Source organism: Miscanthus floridulus, chromosome 2 (genome assembly GCF_019320115.1).
Source record: "Miscanthus floridulus cultivar M001 chromosome 2, ASM1932011v1, whole genome shotgun sequence".
Taxonomy (NCBI): Eukaryota; Viridiplantae; Streptophyta; class Magnoliopsida; order Poales; family Poaceae; genus Miscanthus; species Miscanthus floridulus.
In genome coordinates, this window is record NC_089581.1 from 131968471 (window position 1) to 131989472 (window position 21002).

At 44.8% G+C, this 21002-nt stretch overlaps 1 protein-coding gene across 1 annotated transcript; it reads right to left on the reverse strand.

Moving 5' to 3' along the window:
- Positions 1-15697: 15697 nt before the first annotated feature.
- Positions 15698-16897, reverse strand: LOC136537081 (uncharacterized). The gene has a single exon (XM_066529170.1). It carries the CDS (start codon positions 16895-16897, stop codon positions 15698-15700), a length of 1200 nt encoding a protein of 399 aa, XP_066385267.1.
- Positions 16898-21002: the final 4105 nt, after the last annotated feature.

Genomic DNA, 21002 nt, shown 5'->3' on the forward strand with positions numbered 1-21002 from the left:
TTGTCCAGAAGTAGCGGGGCTTCATTCCATCAGGATAGCCTACATAGCTGAGCACTCTCCACAAGAGTGTAGGCATCCCAAACTTTCCAAGAAATGTGTGGCGCTGATGGGTACGTGGGGCAAGCTGATGGCGGGGAGCTCTACCTCCAGTGGACTTGCGAGCGGTCTGCTTTGTGCGTGCCATCTGTAGCAAATTTGTTTTACTACTCATGTGAGAACAAGGTTAAGTTGTCATTTTTATCAAAATGAGATAATCAACTTATAAGGGGAGGAACAATGCCATGAATGATATGTAACAACATGATGCATGCACATTCCGTATGTTCTCACAAACTTAGGAAAATAACAATTGCTAGCGGCATAGACGGTGGCATACAATGGTCTCTAATAAACGTAGCTAATACATACTACACGACAACGCTGTTATGTACCTACAAAAGATCCACTTCAGCCCAAACCCTGACAGTATGAAAAATATGCACGAAAGCAGTAAAGTGATCTACTCGTTCTACACGCATCCCCAGATACGCATACCACGGTAGCAACTACCCGAACCATCATCCTATCGACGGCATCGTCACCACAGGACAGAATTCCCCACACATTGGATACCTTCATACAAACACGCGTATGGCATGTAAACAATCTGGCATCATATAAGCACTTCCCTAGATCGGCAGTGTATCCGATCATGCTCTCACAACTCTCACTTACCGAGGCGTAGAGGCAATGGATCCATACATTACCACTCAAGTGAATGGCACTCATACAATAGCACACCGTATGAGCAACGAAATAGAAATATGATGCAAAGACCCCCAAGTCAGTACTTAAATAAGCCACCTAGAGTCCTTAACTGGGCATAAAGGATATGACCACTGGCACACTCTTAAGTTTTTTTTAATTAGAGGTTGAAACACCTATATACTATAGTTTGCAATTAGTTTTGTAACACAAAACCCTTTTGTTTTAAATACACTCATGAACAGTAACCTGCTAAACCTTGCTCTGATACCAACTGTAACAGAACTGACCAATTATACGAGATTAAGTAAGGAAATCTTCCGCCGAAGCAGATAATTTAGCAAACTTAAGCCTGTATAACCCGGTAGTCCGTGAAACCACGAAGGATTTCAAACCAATCGACATATAAACCAAGATCGTACAAGTTTAGCAAGTACCGTCACATGTTACATAAAGTTCGCAATAACAGTAGGATACATCAGAGTTTAGAATACAAAGTTATTACAAACCAGGTTCAATCTGAAATAGCGGAAGCAAATAGTTTTCAAGTCACACACACACTTTTAGTTCCAATATAGTGCCAGTAGGTAGTCATTTCCAACAAAAGCATCAGAGGAGAGATACGGAGTAACCATTGCCCTTGGTCCTAGTTGTCACCCATCGCCAGGTACAGGCAGTTAATGCAATAGCCATAGTACATTTGACCATCTGCAACAACAATGGGAACAACGCCCTGAGTACGAGAAGGTACTCAGCTAGACTTACCCGTCTTAAACCAAAATAAAGCGACACCAAGGATTATGCAAGGCTTTCTTTAGTGGGCTAGCTGACTTGTTTGCGAAAAGCATAAGCTATCATGAAGAAACTATTTTAAGTACTTTGCACCATCTTTATTATGACCTATCCAGCTAGGTAAGCACCTATACTATAGCAATCACTTGATTAATCAATAACATCTAATTACCAATTTAGATTTAGCATATCCCATACCATCTAGATAACCATTATTGTTCCATAATAATTACTACGATGCCATAGCTCGAGTCAAGTGCTCACTATCCAGGAGCGATTACGATTCGAATCGATTCCTAACCAACTGGTGATTTATTCCTCACACAAACCATGCTTCCCCCGTCAGGGTCGCTTAGATCACCAATGACACTTTCCAAGTAGCCATGGGATAACAGCCAGGACCGCACTACCCAGGGACCGCCCGACTGCCAGGACGCACCTTGGGCTCACTCTTCACGTCCTCGTCATACCCCCTTCAGCACCAGTCTGCCAATCCGGGTTTATCCCGGCTCGAATAGTGTCACTAGCTTCACGATCGAAAGGTACTTTATTTGGCCAGCTAAATGTGAGGCATGCGTTCAACATGACAAGAGGGACGAGCAATGATCGGTCCTTAATCGACACAGACAAAAACTAACAGCACCCCAGAACCCTGTCTGGTTGCCTCCAACTTTTTCCGTCCGGTCTCCAATTATCCATCACACATGGTTAATTCCAGGATATCATTCTTTTCATAGCTAAATTCTTCCAATAACCACTTATAATGTAGGTGATCAGATTATCATCGATCGCTACCGGTCTAAGCAAGGCCGATCCTAACCTAACAGGGTAACAAGGTAGTAAGGTAGGCAAGGATAGTAATAAATGCATCAACGGTTTCAATCAACTCCTACCACTTAATGCAATAATATATAAACTCATATATATAGAAAGAATTGCTTTTATAAAGTAGGAGACTTAGAATGCTCCGGGGCTTGCCTCATTCGAACGAACTAGGTTGATGATCCATGCACTCGGGCAAGTCCTCTCCCGGCTCCTCTTCCTCTGGCACCTCCTGTGCCTGGACTTCTTGTGGATCTATCCCGGTCTGCTCTTCCTGAATTACTGGTAGCAACTCCTCATGTGATCCTATATGATGCAGATGTATGAGTGCTAATGCATAGGTGCATCGAAGAGATGACATGCAATGATCATGATACATGAAATGTAGGTGAACATGTTTAACTTTATTGGGCATAGTAGAAGTAAAGCCCTTCTACAAGGTAGCCAACATCATCCAAGAACATGTACTACTATACTACTACTACAACCACGATACTATCATGCCAAGCCACCACAGCAATCTAAGATGCCTCAAAGATACACCAAAGCAAACATTATTAACTAATCATGCATTAAAGAAGATTTGTTTATTTCATTTTAAACTAGGGCTACAACAGCAACATATATTTCTAGTGCTCATAAAAATCTGAGAAAATTACAGTAGCATAGTACTACTCTAAGTAGGCTACCATAAAATTTTCATTGCATTTAGATAAGTATAACAGCCTACACAAAAATGACAAGCTATGGTGGATAATTAAGCATGAAAATACTTTGTACTACAAAAAGTGCCAAACAACAGATTTGGTATTTTTCCCATGATCTTCATAGCATATAATCACTGTACAAAAAGTTTCACCTACATGTATTATTCATATTTTTAGCCCTAGCAATTTTACAAGAAATCAGCAATTAATACACATAATCTACCTAGCCATATTTTTCCACATAACATGCATGACATATATTTTTCACAGAAAGTACATCTCAAGAATAGATCAACCAAATTGGAATCATAATTTTCTGATCCATATAGGATTTACTAAACATTTCACAAGATATCAGCAATATCAATAATTAAATAAAATTCTACATTAAAGTATCTCAAAAATGACATGCAATATTTTTATCATGTAGATCTGGTGACAAGGAACACAACAAATTTTGTTTCATCAATTTTGGAGCAATATAACTCGAGATATACATTTTACAAGCTTTTTAAATCAATTTTTGAAATCATTTTCTTTAAAACTGATCTACTAGGTGCACCCGGTGCGGTTCACCCAGAGGTGCTGCCAGGCGGGACCCGTGGTCAAGTCGGGCCCACGTGTCAGCCAGAGCCGAGCAGGGGTCGTCGTTGACCGGCCGGCTTTCGCCGCCGGTGAGCTCGCTGGCGGTGAGGTCACCACCAGCGACTTCCCGCAACGAGGCGGACCCAATGCGCCAAGAATGGGCACTGGAGGAGCTCAGAAGGGAGCTCGCCGGCGCGCATGGCGACATGGCGACGCGGCATGCCTGCGTGCGGGCACTTCTCGGCCACAGCAAGGCACGGGGAGAAGCGCACGAGGTTCGCAAAGGCAAGGCGGTGCTAACGCGCGCAAAAACGGAAGGAGAAAGGGAGCGAGAAGGGGAGGTCCACGGAGCCGTGCTGCTCCGGTGAGAACAGCCGTGCTCCGACGAGCAATAGCGGCCAGCTCGAGTCTTACCACGTCGAAAGGAGACGAGCACAAGCTACGCGAGGCCGGGGCGAAGGTGTGGCGAAGACGTAGCGAGCTCCGGTGGTCTGGTGTGGCCAGGACGGCTACTCCGGTGAGGTAGCGCGGCGGTGGTGGAGGCAAGCGCTTGCTCTGCTGCTGGCGCGTGAGAGGAAACGGGGAGAATGCGCGAGAAAGGAGAGGGAGGCTCGGACAGCGGTCTTGAAGGCGGGGCGGGCCGGTCGGAACGGCGCAGGCCGATGGTGCCGCGCAGCGTGCGCGCTCTGGCACGGTCGGGCGTCAGCGCGGCGAACGGGTGAGGCACGGCGGAGACAGGCCGGGCGAGGTGCGGGGCAGGCCGGCTTCGCGAACTGGGCCGAAAGCGAGGCGCGAGGCCCACTAAGGTGAAATGAGATTTTTTTCAATTTATTTTCAATTCCTTTTTCATTCAATGCAAATTTTGAGCAATTTCAAAGCAATTTCAAACTTTGGCCCAAAAATAAAAGTTGCTCAAACATTTATTCTCTACAACTTTGCTTTTATGACCAAAGTCAAATTCCAAATAGATTTTGAATTACAAAATTAAAATCAATATTAATTCAAAACCCTCATTTTGAAGAATTGTTTTTAAAAGCAAAATTTGACCAAAAATTAAATATAAACTTTGCTCCAAATTGTATCCTAAATATTTATAAGCTATCTTAGTGATCAACCCAAGAAATCATATCACCCAACATGAGCATGGCATTTCAAATAGTTTAAGCATGACGAATTTCAATTTAATTTTAGCACCACATGAAATGACACTTCCTTTCTTTAGAATGGAATGCATAGATGCTGCTTATGCATAATGAAATGATGATTATGCTCATGAGATGGAATGTTAATGCATGCTTAACACCGAATTGTTATAATCACTATGGGTGATATGAGTTTCCTTCTGGACCGTAGTGGTTGTCGTGAGCTCCCGTAAGGATCCGTACCCGAGGACAAATGACGGCTCCCACAACACTGTAAGGCAAAAGTTAGCACCTACAACATTGTTCGGGCTCTGACGTGCCTAGAAGGTCGCAAAGCGCCATTCTGTCATGTCCTGACGGTACTTCCCTACAGGCGTGCAGGGTACGGTACTCGGTATTGCGGTTGACTTGAGTGCCCTGCCTTATCTGCGCGCGTTGTTATGAAGGAGTCGTGCGCAGACGTTGGGCGAGGCAGAGCCTGCCCTCGGACGTCGGGTGAGGCGGAGCCGGACCTCAGACATCGAGCGAGGCGGAGCCAGCCCTCGGGAGTTAGCCTGAGGCAGAGCCAACCCTCGGGGGTTGGGCGAGGTGGAGCCGGTCCTCGGACGTCAGGCGAGACGGAGCCGTCCCTTGGACGTCGGGCGAGGCAGAGCCAATCCTCGGGGGTCGAACGAGACGGAGCCCGGTAAGCGGGGTAGTCGCGTTCTTGACCGCACGGATAAATCAATGTTGAGGATCATTGTCTCCTCTTTGGGTACCCTAGTATTGATCCCCGATAAAAATACACTCTGATTTATTTACCATTAAAATCAAAGTTTTATGATCAGTACCATCATAGATACATCAAATCCGTTGATGTTCCCGTTGGAGACTTTTGTTTTTGTTGTCTTATACCTATATCTCAAAATATAAAATCTACCTTCAAGACGTTCAAGCCTAGAACAAAGTAGAACACGAGACAAAAAAATAAATAAATCGTCCGCAAGCCCAAACCACCGTTTAAACAAAACCGACCACGAGAAGAAAAAAAGAAAAAACTAGCCAAAGACCACCAGCCTAAACAAGACCGAGCATGAGAAAAAAAAAAGAGAAAAAAAGCTGACCACGTCAAAGAAAAATAAAACGAGAAAAGGTTGTACCTGGAACCCATCTTCCGTGCGGACGCGGTGATCCTCGGACGGCTGTGGGGGTCGGGTACCTGGTACTAACTAGCACAGTGTGTGTGTGTATATATATATATGCGCGCGCGCCCGCACCACACATGACCACTGTGACTCGCCTTCTTTGTGAGCTGGCCGGGGCCGTCGATCTCAAGAGGGGTGGTTCTGGCCGGGCACATCAACAAGCTCACGAACTACGAATCATTAGATCATGATCGCCTTTCGACTTGCGCGTACTTCACCATTTGCAAATGTAAGTATTTTGATGATTTGGAGAGGATGTGTGAGTGTGACATAAGAGACCATCCATGATTTCAGATGGAAGGAAAAAAACAACACCTAGCTTCTAGGTTAGTCTTTCTATTGGATGGAAGTTTTCTTGTCTTTATGTTTAGTTAAAGGGCAAGGACGATTCCTACTTTTTGTTTGGTCAGAGCCTCGGGCATTTTATTGATCACATTGTGAGTGCTGGCACATACGGTTTTTCATGGTGTGTGATTCTCTCTTGTGTAGCAATATGGCTCCACCTCTTCACAATTTAGTACTCCCTCTATTCTAAATTGTATATTATCTTGATTTTTTAAGCACATAATTTAGTGTTGAGTGTGTCTTCTTTTTTCTGAGGGGAGGCAGTGGTATGGTTTGGTGGCATGTTATTATTGTGCATGCCATGTTAATGTCTCAATCTAACCGCCAGGTTTAGTTTTTGTTATTTTTGCTTGTTAGCTCTTAATTGTTTTTGTTGCTGCTGTTCTTTTTAATATAATCGGCAAATTTTCCCGCCTGATTAATTTCACTTGTCCCTGTACACTCAAATAGGTCTAAAAATAAAATCGTTCCTCGTGTCCAACTAAAATAAAAAAGGCTTAAAAAATAGGATCGTCATCCAATGAACCGGACACCAGATTCCTGTCGATGGATCAAGCATAGGTGCACCTCTGTTCATTTTAGCTTTTGCAGCGCTACCAAAATATAACCACCTCCTCTGTGACTATATGTTGGTCGTAAAAGAAGTTGCTTTACCAGTGGCGTTTTAGGTGGTGTTTAGTTTAGGGGTGTCATGTCAGGGTGTCACATAGGACTGTTTGGATAGTAATAATAAAATAAATTACTGAAGTCCTCGGTGCTCCACGAGACGAATTTATTAAGCCTAATTAATCCGCCATCAGCACATGTTTATTGTAGCTAATTAAGCTTAGAATTCGTCCCGCAAATTAGTCGCAATCTATGTAATTAGTTATTTTTTTAGTCTATATTTAATACTCTATGCATATGTCAAACATCCCATGACATAAGGACTAAACTTTAGGGAGGAATCTTAATTTAGCGCGTGTTTAGTTGGTGGAAGTTTGGAATTTGGGTTACTGTAGCACTTTCATTTTTATTTAGCAATTAGTGTTCAATCATGGACTAATTAGGCTCAAAACGTTCGTCTCGTAATTTCCAACCAAACTGTGCAATTAGGTTTTTTTGTCTACATTTAATGCTCTATACAGTATCGCAAGATTCGATGTGATAAATATTGTAGCACTTAGTTTGGTTGGGAACTAAACACAGGCTTAGGTCCTAGAGAGAAAGAAAGTGTGGAGCCTGGCAGCGGGGCAGCCTTGGACTTCGAATTCGACGAGTCGAGGTAGGTATCAATAGCAGCGTCGGCTCCACTCCAAAGTCCAAACATGGTGCTTAGGTCCTAGAGAGAAAGAAAGTGTGGAGCCTGGCAGCGGGGCAGCCTTGGACTTCGAATTCGACGAGTCGAGGTAGGTATCAATAGCAGCGTCGGCTCCACTCCAAAGTCCAAACATGGTGCTAGTGCTCCGTATTGACCAGGGGGCACTGACAAGGGTTTTTTTTTCACGGAGTTCCAAGCAGGGAGGAGGAGAGGGAGAGGGAGGAGGGAGAGGGAGAGGGGAATCCATCGCGAATTTCAATGCAGCCAGGGTGACTGGTGAGGGACGGCGATCCTCTTGGCCGCTGGGTACCCGACACCCGGCTTGGGGGAATCAAAAGCCGCATTTTGTTTTCTGCTCCTTGTTATCACTGCCTGCCTCCCCGACCCGACCCGACCCCGCCGAGGTTGGCTCTGCGCCCGCAGCCCTCCTCCACAACGGTAACCGCCGGCAAACCGCGCCACCGACCGCCGCCAAGCTTTGCTCAGCCTCCGTGCGGACCGTGCCATCGTCGACCGCGCCGGCTGGCCATGAATGCATTAGCAAAGTGTGCATGGGTTCCTAAAACACTCTAACACTCCTCTCACATCGCATGATGTCCCTAAATCGGAAAAAAAAATCACATGATGTCCCTACGTTGTTGCAACTGTACGTATATATATTTATTTTCCTATGGACACGGATCATATTCACATACGGTTACTACCTCCACATGTTTGCCCCAAAAAAAAGTTTTTCACCTTTTGGTATGGCAAGATCAGCTTGCAACAAGATTGATCTGATAACCTTGCTTCTGAAGTTAAAGTACCTTGGATGGCATCATAAAAAAGAATAAAGTACATTTTTCAATCATCAAGTTTGACATCGGTTTGATTTCCAACTCTAAACTATAAAACCAGTAGTTGTCGAAACTAGATAAATTTAGTCCTCTAGCAGGTTTTAAACATTGTTTCTATTTTTCTAAATCTAAAAATAACAAAAGATATGGTTTTGATCTCTACAAAACAGAATAATTAATTTATTCAAAATTAAAAATGAAATCAGTTCTAGCTTTCTTCTAAAAATGTTTTATATTTGTTGGTGCTCTATTTAGAGTTATTTGGATCATATTTGTTTTTGGATAAATAATGAGCACGGCCACAAGCAATAAATCAATATGAAAAAATAAACCAGTTTCAAATAACTATATGTACTCGTAGATCATAAACAAGTACTAGATAACATCTTTGAGAAAAAAAATGACACTAATTTTATATTAGAAAACAGAAAACTACCTATGAAATCGGCCAAATGACCAAATTTGTCTTGTTAACAGTTGGAGGGTGTCTGCTACCCAATCTCGTTGTCCATGTTTAAATATTAGACTGACTTACAACTTGAATGTTGGAAAATGTACTTTACTCTAAAAAATCAAAACTTAATACTAAACTTTGTATAAAACAAAGGGTTCATATAAATGTACTATAATTTGGCGACCATTTTGTTTGGACGGAGAGTAACGTGGCAAAACCGCTCGAAATAACACCTTCGGAGGCGCTCGTCTTCCACCAGACACAAAAGCACCCTGAAAGCAAGCTACATCGGACAGATTCCGTCGAGCACACCCTAAGGGAGAACTCGAATAATCCACGTTTTTCCTCCATGATCCAACAATGAGAACAAGTTTACAATACTTAGTCCATTTCATACCACAAGAGTTCTTATAAATATATTATTACAATACTAAGTTCAGAGTGCGGAATTTAAATAGCGGAATTACAAAAAATATCTAACGGTAGAATACAAGGATCCGTCTGTGCCCACCAGAAGAATCATCCACACAACAGCTACTCTTCAAGCTGCACCTGCAACAGGGGTGAATAAACCCTGAGTACACAATGTACTCGCAAGACTTATCCGACAAGGGAGAATAATTTCCCGACTCCAAAGGATATAATAAGCTTTATGGTTTGCTGGGTTTTCTTTTTGCAAAAAGCAATACTAGTAGTGAATCCTTATGTATGTTTCTTATTAGCAGTCATGATTAGTTCATTATCTAACCATTCTAGGTAAGCACATGTTCTACTTTCAAGCAAGAGTTGAGCAAACAGATCCATTTCACCATCTTTCATCTTCCAGTTCTTACTATAGTGCTAGATCGTAAACAAGTCATACCGGATTACCCGGCGATTCGTGAATCAATGTGCCCAGCTAGGTACCCCGAAACACACGCCCCGCTTTTACCCCAAGCACAAGCAGGACCAACCCACCACTCTCCTGTCGAGGGATCCAGGTCCCCGTCTAAACTTGTACTCCAAGCCCCCACACCGGAGTCCTAGACTCAGTGTGGTGCTTAGACCTCCACCATCCCCGCCTCCAATCAGTCGGTCCGAAAAGAACCGAAACCCACGACAAGAGAGCAACGAGCCTTTCCTGCTCCCATAAATAAGTATGTGCTCAGGATAATAAGTCTGTGACTTGACTAGAACCCAATGCAATGGCCGGTTCTTAACTGACACGGACAGGGAAAACAGTGTAACCAAGCTATGCCCCGTTGGCCGCAGGACACAACCTCTTACACCCACCAATACCCATACCATATCCCTGCCCGGTCTCCATTTCCTTTCATAATTTTATCATGAGAGTGATAGTAATAATCACCTATTATGAGTAATGGCATGTTACTCACGCTACCGATAGCCTAAGCATAGCAGCTACTCGACCTATGCTAGTAGGACTTATAGGTAGGTTATCTATGCATATAGTTTCCATAAAATGCATATAACGTAAATACACATAACATATATATATCCAGTGATTATTCAAAATAAGGGTTATGCACCGGGGCTTGCCATGGGTAGGCGGGTGGTTAGCTATGTCAGTCGTCGGTGGCTCCGAGGCTTCCTCCTGTACAAAGACCTCCTCCTCATACTCCTCAATCACCTCCTCGTATTCCAGCTCTCCAGCGGTCACGAACTTCACCAACGCGTTCTCTACATGCATGCAATGATGATGCAACACTTAGCATTTTAGTAACAGCAGCTCTTAAAATAACAATACATCTACCAAGCTACTAAGCTAACTCTAATGACTAAGATGTTAAGCTACCCATCCTTTCCACTAAATAGGTATGAAACATTCAAGTATTATCTTAGCAACCAAAAATGCATTTCTTACTTTATTTACGATTTCATATATACTAAAACAAGGAGTACTTAGCTATCCTATTTATCAACCTATTCTAAGGCTAAAAAATTACAGTGAGCACATAATAATACAATGAACCCACTGTAAAAAATTCATGGACAAAACTATTACCCATTTGCCACAAAAATTCCTATAAATATTAACCTAAATAATACTAAACACTCGCAATTGATTTAATAGGCCCCAGTATCAACTTAGACATGCATAAACTAACTATGCCATCAGATAGACAACATTTTTAGGAACTAAACAAATTTATTTCACAATTTTTGGACATCTATGTGAATTGATATTAATTTTCAAAGTTCAGCTCAGAAATTAAAATATAAAGCTATTTCAAATTCCTTAAGAAAAGGAAAAATGAATTCCACTCCACAGCCCACCACCGCGCGGCCCACGCGGACATGGCCTACCATGAGACGGCCCATGACCGGGCGATTCGCGCGCGCTGCCAACTTCGCAAAAACGCCCTCGCGCTAAGACCGAATCAACCCGTTGTCCACATGAAATATCAAGATGGCGACTAGAGGGGGGTGAATAGTCTTTTCTAAAACTTAATCGCGTCGGCTAACCGATACAAATGCGGAATTAAAACTATCGGTCTAGCCAAGACTATACCCCACTATATATGTTCACTAGCACCTTGCAAAGATAACAATTATGCAACAAAAGGTGCCGGGCTAGTTAGAGCTCTCCTAAACAATTCTAAGAGCAAGGTTACACAAACCTATGCCACTAGTATTTTAAGCAACAAGAAAGCTCCTACACATGCTAGTAAGCAAAAGCACAAAGCTAACGATGCTCACTAGCAATGCTCAATAACAAGGCAACCAATGCCTAATTAGAGAGCGCAAATACTTAGCTACACAAACTAAGCAATGTGACTAACAAGGTTACTAAAACCAAATTAGCCACGCAAGGGAGCTACTTCTATGCTACACAAGCAAGAAGGTAATTAGCAAGCTACACAAGCTATCTAATTACAAGAGCAACTACACAAGCTTAATATATATAAAAGTAATTGCAAGCTTGTGTAATGGGGATGCAAACCAACGGGAAGAACAAGGTTGACACGATGATTTTTCTCCCGAGGTTCACGTGTTTGCCAACATGCTAGTCCCCGTTGTGTCGACCGCTCACTTGGTGGTTCGGCGGCTAATTAGCATCACCCGCTAAGCCCGCACGTCGGGCGCCGCAAGAACCTACCCCTTGAGTGAGGGTAGCTCAATGACACGCTTTACTAAAGTTGCTCTTCGTGACTCCTACGGGGCGAGCACAAGTGCCCCTCACAAGCACTTCTCCGGAGCGCCGCACAAGCTTCTTGCGCGCTTCGACGGAGACCACCACCAAGCCGTCTAGGAGGTGGCAACCTCCAAGAGTAACAAGCACCACCGGCTTGCAACTCGATCACCTAGTGCCACTCGATGCAACCTCACGATGCAATCGCACTAGAATCGCTCACTCACACAATCGAATGATCACTATCAAGTATGTGTGTGATGAAGGGCTCCCAAGCACTCACAAGCATGGACACTAAGTCCCTTGAGGTGCTCAGCACCAGCCATGGCTGAAGGCCACTTCTATTTATAGCCCCAATGGCTAAACTAGCCGTTACTCCTTCATTGGGCAACGGTCGGGCCGACCAGACGCTCCGGTCGTGTTGACCGGACGCTGGACCTCAGCGTCCGGTCGCCCGCAGACAGCCACGTGTCCCGATTCCAATGGTCACTTGACCTGACCGGACGCTCCAGCTTCAACTGACCGGACGCTGGACCCTCAGTGTCCGGTCATTTCTAGTAAGCTCCCGAGCATGATCGGACGCGTCCGGTCGAACGCGATCGGACGCAGCCAGCGTCCGGTCACACTCCAGCTACTGCGTCATCGTACGTCAGCCTGACCGAACGCAGCCAGCCAGCGTCCGGTGCTTTCAGACCCAGCGTCCGGTCAGTTGACCGACGCCAGCATCTTTGCGACCAACTCATTTTCACTTCTAACTTCTTCACCCTTGCTCCAATGTGCTAACCACAAGAATTTGCATCCGGCGCAATAGAAAATAGACATTTCATTTTCCCGAAAGCGCCGAATCCCGCCGAGCTTGCAAACACCATCTCACCCTTGCAAACACCACCTCCTTTGTAAATGTGCCAACACCACCAAGTGTACACCATCATGTGTATGTGTGTTAGCATTTTCACAATCATTTCCCAAAGGATGTTAGCCACTCAACTTGCCACGCCACTCGATCCTAGCGACAATGCAAAGTTAGATCACTCGAGTGGTACTAGATGACCGATATGCAAACAAGTTTGCCCCTCTTGATAGTACGGCCATCTATCCTAAACCTGGTCATAAACTTCTCTACACACCTATGACCGGTGAAATGAAATGCCCTAGGTTATACCTTTGCCTTGCGCATTCCATTCTATCTCCTCCAATGTCTATGCAACACATGCACCAACACAATCAACAATGATATGATCCACTTCATATCATCACGTGATCATATTGGTTCATCGATATTGACTTTACTTGCTCTTCACCGTTGCCATCGTCCATCGGCGCCAAGTCTTGCTCAAGCTTCACCGCCACGTGGTCCATCACTCCAAAGCCTTCGACTTGCCCTTCACGCTTGCAACTGGTCCATCAAGCCAAGTCTTGTCTTGATCTTCTCCACCTTGATCACATGACTCAATGTCATGTCTCATGTGCATTTAAGCTCCTTCATCATCACATGTGTGAGCTTTGCAACATCTCCAAGCCATTTTCACCTTTATGGCATATGTTGCTCACACACATGTATCTGTGGACTAATCACCTGTGTATCTCACATAAACACAATTAGTCCACCTAGGTTGTCACTCAATTACCAAAACCAAACAAGGACCTTTCACCACAGCACTATTTCTTGAGAGAGAAACTATGCGGATAGGACCCTGCAATCTATCGCCTTTACCACGGCCAGGCCCCTAGCCACCCCTACGTGTGCCAGCGTGGCAGACGTGGCACTGGATGGCCACGCCGGCCAACCAGGACCCGCCCCAGCCCAGATAGCGGGCCGATCTACACCTACATCCCTAGTGCCTACACTAGCCAAAGCTATGGTAGTGGCAGAGTTAGCGGGAGTGATGGCCATGGTGAGCGGTCGCGTGCGACGGTGGCACGACCATACTGGCCACCCTAGACCACCGCGCAGCTACTGGCTATCATGAGAGCATCACTAGCTTACCCCCGTCACGGCTACGGTGATGGTTCGGTCAGAGATACCCCGAGCAGGGCTGGCCATGTGCGGCCGGGGGGAGGCGGCAGTGCTCTGCGATGGCCCAGCCACGTTAGGAGCACCGACGAGGCGGTAGAGGTGCAAGTGAGGCACTCATGGTGCAGTGGAGGTGGAGGCCAAGCTCGTGGCACAGTTGGCTGGGCATGGGATGGTGCAGTGAGTGGTTGCCCTTGGGCACAGCCGAACCCAGCCTTAATGGCACAACGGAGGGAAAACTCCAAATTGGAGCACGTCGTGACGCAATTCAAGGTGGGGTAGGGACAGCTGGCACACGGACACCAAGGCAGAGACACGAGCACACGAGATTTAAGGCAAGCTCCCACATCTAGCTCACCAGGGTTACGACGTGACTGCGGTGGGAAGCAGGGGAGGGCACATCGGTGGAAATAGCGACGAGCAGTGATGTGGCTAGCGCTCTTTGGTGGGACACGGGCGTCGCAACTGGGGTACACACGCCAGGCGCAAGCGACGAGCATAAGCGGCCATGGCTGGCTTTGGCTCGCGTGTCGCAGCACCATTAATGGTGGACTGACGGCGCCACAAGGTGGCATCCCACGTGCGCGGTAGCAAGGCAGCAATGACGCGGTGCAGGAGCACATGGCGGTGCAGTGGCAGTGAGGCACGGTGTAGTGAGCAGGCGTGCAGCGCGGTGATGGGACGATGACGGCAGCGTCACAGTGCGGCGGGCAGCCAGGCATAGGGGGCGGGGCCGGGCAGCTCGCATTGACGGCTAGCTAGTGCACTCGAGCAGGCAACTTGTGGCAGCAGTGGCTGGCCACGTGCACGCGTGCACGCACCGATGCCGTAACGTTGGGGCAGCAGGCCTGGTGACCGTGCATAGACTAGGAAGTCAGCAGAGAACGCGCTGTGCATGGTTTTTAAAGCGTTCGAAACCTCTAACCAGTTGCTCCAATCCTCAAACCCACTTCGCGACACCTTAGGTTGTACATTAGGCTACTAAAACAAGCCATAATACTTCACTATTCCTTAACCCAATCTCTCGTGATAAATTGCTAAATATAGCAGTGTCTAACAGTCGGCAAACTTAAAAATTTCTAAGTGTTTGAGCTGAAATTGACTTCCATTTGCGATTTCTAAGCTAGTGGAAATACTATCTAGTAATATCATTTTTTGACCGTAAGTATTTCATTATCATCTACAAAGTTTGTACTTCAAACTTTATTTAGGTATTACATACATATTTCATAGCATTTTTACTTAACTAGGTAGCGTGCCCGTGCGTTGCTATGGGATAACTAACAATTTATACAAAAAACACATGGATCACACAATAAGATAACAATACTGTAAAAATTAAATACCAATGTTAAAGTGACATTTAGTACAAAAAGTAAAGTTTATGAATTTAACATAGTCACAGAGTGCGCGGCATTGCAGGCTCACAAACTCTACTTTATAGACCTTTCCGTGATGCGGCTAAGATAATGTTTTATATTGGCAGGAAGAAATCTCCGATATCTATTTCTTTCATTGTAATACATTTATCTGAACAATGTTTGAGGTGAGGGCATGGTTATAGTTTTTAGTAGCTTTGCGATATTGTCCAAAGCTATGAGATGATTGATGTCTTGCAATGATCCTTCCAAAGATTGAGTCAAATCCAATCTAGAGCCTCGGAACCCTGCATCTTTTCCTGAACGGGCTTCACTTCGGATGCACCGGTAGCAATATCAACAATCTCCAATCGATAGACCAAGTCATATGGATCCCCATACAATGGCTCAGACATGTAGATTTTGTTCTCCTTGTACTTGGATACACTTATTCCACTGAAGCTTTCATTGAAATGTTTAGACACGAACAGTGTCTGATCACCGATGTCCCTCACCTTGGACCACTCCAGCGTACGGTCGTGGATGTTGCACTTGTAGATCACGTTGCTGTAGGTGAAGCTCTGTGTCTCGTGGAACGTGCTCACCATGGCACCCACAATATGCAGCTCACCGTTTGATTCTAGGTAGCTGCGATGGTAGAGCCCCATAGGTGGCGACAATGATGGCAGCAGCGTCACGGTTGGAGTAGCGCCGACGGCGTTGCTATTGTAGACGAAGATTTCTCCAGTGCAGTCAATCACCAAGAACTTGTCTTGGCAGTGGACGATGGACCCCACAGAGAACTCTAGTTTGGTGTCAAGCAACGTCCAGGTGTTGTCGACTCCAACTCGGTAGAATGCGACCTCCGTGGAGCACCCAAGCATGGCCATGGCCACGCACTCGTGGCCGGCGGCGTCAAGAGACGCCGAGAGCATGATCTCATAGAAGAACACGTCCCCCATGTCTTCTAGCTTGATGGCTCTGTCTACAACATCCGCGTCCCCGTAGCCATTGGTAGGATGGAGGACCCACCAGCCGTGGACCTTAGACATGTGTTCCGATGAGGACGCCGCTGTGACGTGTTCGCCTACTGGTGGGAGCTCAACATGTGGGGCATGGGCACCGGCGAATGAATTCAGCAGCGTCACGGATGCCGCCTCGTCCATGAGCGCCACCCACCCACACAAGGAGCCGCACGCCACCTTGCCGCACACGTCAGGCAGCGTCTTGGACAAGACCTTCTCTGAAACGCAGTAGAAGCCGACGCGGACCGAGTCGAGGTCAAACGGGAGCAGCAGGAGCGGCCCAAAGGTCACAAACGGGATGGCGGCGCACCATAGGGAGCAAGTGGATCGGAATGACACCGCGTCGTGGCCTGACGTGAGACGCTGCCTGATAGACTCGAGGAGATCCTCTGGCAGGCCGGACCTCCAGTTAGGGAGAGATAGGGACCTTCTCTTGGGATTGGGAGGCTGAGCCATGGAAGACAGATGACATCAACTATGGTTCATGTAAGAAATGGTGTCTGGTGTCTACTGTCGCGATGGACCATGGATTGGGGAATAGGGATATGGAGAAAGGATTCAAAATGAATAGACCCAAGGGCAATTTCAGCAAGAAATAGCTAGCGAGGGCGATGGAACACGTGAGCGTGAAACCAAATGAAAGGAGGAAAAAGTTGTCCCTTCTTGCAAATGCAAAGAGGAGAAGTAATTAAATGTAGGCAGATTTGGTAAGGTTCTCAGAAATGTAAAGAGGTTTCTTTTGTCTTAATTCTCTTTCCTTTTGCTCGTTGCCATGTATGCTGGTGCATGCAAACATGCAATGTGTATATGGATAGCACAATAATTTTTTACTTCATATTTTTCCATGATTCCTTTATCACATGGCAGGCAATATTCAATCAAGCAGCATGCGGGAGATGTTGTGGGATCGTAGGCGTGGGCAGACGGACGAACCAAAGTAAATGTCATACAAAAAAATGTCCACACTTTGTTCTTTTTAGTTGTAAGAGATAAAAATTGGTTTTTAACCGTAAGTGATATAACATGACTATTGAATTAACTTTGGTTTCGCATTCGAGTTGATCGTTTCGAGTTACAGAAATTGATCTACACACTTTATTACATGCATTAACACATAAATATGATGCACATGATATGTTTTAGTAAATAATTTATAGTGTAACACTGAGGGTCACTGGTAGAGAATAGAGCTTTACTCCCGGTGGGGAACCCCCTCTAGTCCCGGTTCCCCACCCAGGAGCAAGCATCCGGGACTAAAGGGGGTCCTTTAGTCCCGGGTTAGGAACCAGGACTAAAGGGGGACCTTTAGTCCCGGTGGGTAACACCAACCGGGACTAAAGGTGCCTCCTGACATGCCACGATGGTCGGCACCCTTTAGTCCCGGTTGGTAATACGAACCGGGACTAAAGGTTTTTTTTCTTTTTTCTTTTCTTTTCATTTTTTTGTTTTCTTTTCAAAATAGGTTTTCGAAGTCGTATTGTACGCTGCTAATTATACATTTATACGCGCGTATAGTATGTTTCGGTTCTAGCACAATGAACGTATTAAATCACACAATTCAAGCATAGAAATATATATATATATGTATATATATATATATATGCATGCATGCATCATATATATATTTACATGCATGCATGCATATGTGTATTTTACATTATATTATTTCATGTGCATATATTACAAAAGATTGCATTACAGTTGTTGTGATATAACAAGTTTCCTCTCATCCTCTAGCTTGGCTTCCATGGCAGTGTTGGGTTGAAGTAGAACTCGCCCTTGGAATCGATGACCTGCTCATTAAAAAATCCGGCTATATACTCTTGAATTGCTTTGATTTGGTCTTGCCGTATGACCTTTTCCTCCAACCATCGAGCCTACAGGTTTGAATTAAAGGAAAATAAATTAATATATGTACATACATATATATATATAAAGACATAGTAACACAATCAATAATAATAATTAAATGAATATATAGTGTATTTTTAACGTACTTTGAGTCTCTCTGTAGGAGTTCTTTGGGAGACCACCTTGATAAACTTGCAAACATAGTAACCACAGTAGTTGTTCCCCTGTTCCTGCCTCAGACACCACTTTATGAGAAAAAGATTTGTCATCCAATCTGGTGATCCAGTGAAAGTTATATGTTTAATTAATAAAGATGATGCGATTTAGGGGACTTACTTTCAAAGGGATTACATTCAGTGGCGCTTTGCATTTTCCCATGTGTTGCTTCTCAATAAAGGTTTTCCAAACACTGCCCAATAAAAAATTTGCCACATCATCAGATATAGTTAATCATCATGTTTGTGTGTATATATAGTTGCTAGAGATACCGAAATTACCTCTGGATAATATCTATCATATCTTGGTAGTCTTGTTGTGGTTTTCTCATCGAGTCATAGATTATCAAGTGACTTTTCACCAGATCGATGTCCATCAATATCCAGTGATTGCTGCATGTGTTTATAGGATATAACGCATAACACTCATTAATTAACTAGAATCAACATATGAGCCATTAAGGATGATCGACATTATTAACACTCACTTGAAGTTGTAGGGAAAGAGTATATCCTTCTTGTGGCATTGGTTCACTAAGAAGTTCATGAGGTTACTCTCTGACTCAGACTTCCAATTAGTCTTTGGAGTAACTGGGTCTTTGAATACTATATGGGGATCAACAAAACTAATTTCATTGCAGCCTTCCTTTCTGAGCTCTGTCATTGTAAATCTACATATATATAGTACTTGTTAGGATAATTTATATGCATATACACACATATGATGAGTTTAATAATAGATCAAAAGAATTATTACTTACAGGCAATAGCAGCTAATGATAACTTTGTCCAAAGAGGTCAGGTGGCATAGTTGATGAAATTCTGCAAAGTCAACATACATAACATCATCACCACGGAACCAATGTTCGTCTCTAATTCTGACACCAACACAGAAGTCTCCACCGGTAGACGCCTGCATGTACCACTTGTTTAGAAGGTACATTTGCGTCCCCAGATCAGATAAGGCTTGAGGGTTGTAGACTCTGGCCTAGTACAAATTTTTTCTTCCAAATATCAACCTCCACCGCACTCTCAATGTTTCCATCACCAAACATCTGGTAAAGGTCGAGACCAGTCTCATCAATAAATTCACCAAGGTGATCCAAATCGACATCCGAAGGTATGTTTGCCTGATGCATTAATTCTAAATTCAAACCATATTCATTACCAACAACTAGCGGGGGGACTGATTGGTGCGATTGTTGTCCGAGTTGTGCAACTCCTTTCCCTACCCGCTTCTTTTTCTGTGCCGCCTCAATTGACTTGGTGAGAGTGCGGTCATAGTACTTGGCTTCTTGGTAGGGGGGGCAGGGGAGGCGTTGGAGACCTCCTTGGAGGTGGTGGCAGCGGCGTTGGAGACCTCCTTGGAGGTGGTGGCTGTGGCGTTGGAGACCTCCTTGGAGATGGTGTGGATGCAGCCTCACCTTCCAACACATTGTCATCGTACAGAGCACTATGATGATCTGGCGATTGAACAATTGGATTTAGGTTGGGGGAGGATCTGCTACAAAAAAAGGAATGACATATTATTATGAGCAGATTGTTAATTATTTAAGCCAATATAAATTAATGATGTAGTGTTTTCATCCGCACCTATGGTGAGGTAGTTCAGGAGGAGGTGGAGGCGACATTCTGGGAATGATGATGTAGCGCTTGCGCCATAGAATGAATGTCTTCTCTGCTTCTCCGAGAGTCTTCTCACCATCACCTCTAGGAATGTCAAGAGGCAAATCACTAAAACCTTTTTCAGCTTTATCTACTGAGATGGTAGCATATCCTTCTTGGATTATTTCCCATGAATCCTTGGTGTCTTGGTTCAGTCGATAGGATTAACAAGACCGATAGCCACCTTGATTGTGGAATTCCCCTTTGGAATGTGTAGCTCACACGATGTACAAGGTTCAGTGACGTCATCCACAGGGAAGCACAGTCCTATGTCCCCTTGATTTGGGATCTCTGTGGAAGCGTAGCTGCTTTTCAACTGAATAGATTGGTTAATGTTGATTCCTGGCTCTGATGTCTGCTTGCTTGCACTCACTGCTATTTGCACTTGCCTTCTGATTTCCTCCTGCATTCTCGCTTCAAGGTTTTTTTCCCGCTCATATGCTTCACGCACCGCTTCCTCCAACCTCTAGAGCCGCTGTGCCTCTTCTTCCTTCTTTCTCTGATGGGCTTCTGTAGGAAGGTCTATCTTGAGGGAATCCATGCTCCCACGAGACACTTCCTTTGCCTCTAGTTCGGCCACCGTGTTCAATAGTCCCGATGGCGTATGTCAGTTCATCCTTCTCTCTGTTGGGCCTAAACACACCACTAGCAGTAGCTCTCTGAGCATAAAACAATCTTTCTGCTGCTTCTTGCAGTCTTGCACCATAAACGCACTTCCCTGTCTCCTGGTCCAGTGTTCCCCCATGAGCGAAAAACCAATTCTTTGCACGCTCTCCCCACTTGAGTGATTCTGGTGTGATACCCTTGGCAAGAAGGTCTGCTTCCATTTT

What these genes read in the sequence shown, in the direction of transcription:
- LOC136537081 (XM_066529170.1), bottom strand. Translation starts at nt 16,897, where the DNA reads ATGGCTCAGCCTCCCAATCCCAAGAGAAGGTCCCTATCTCTCCCTAAC.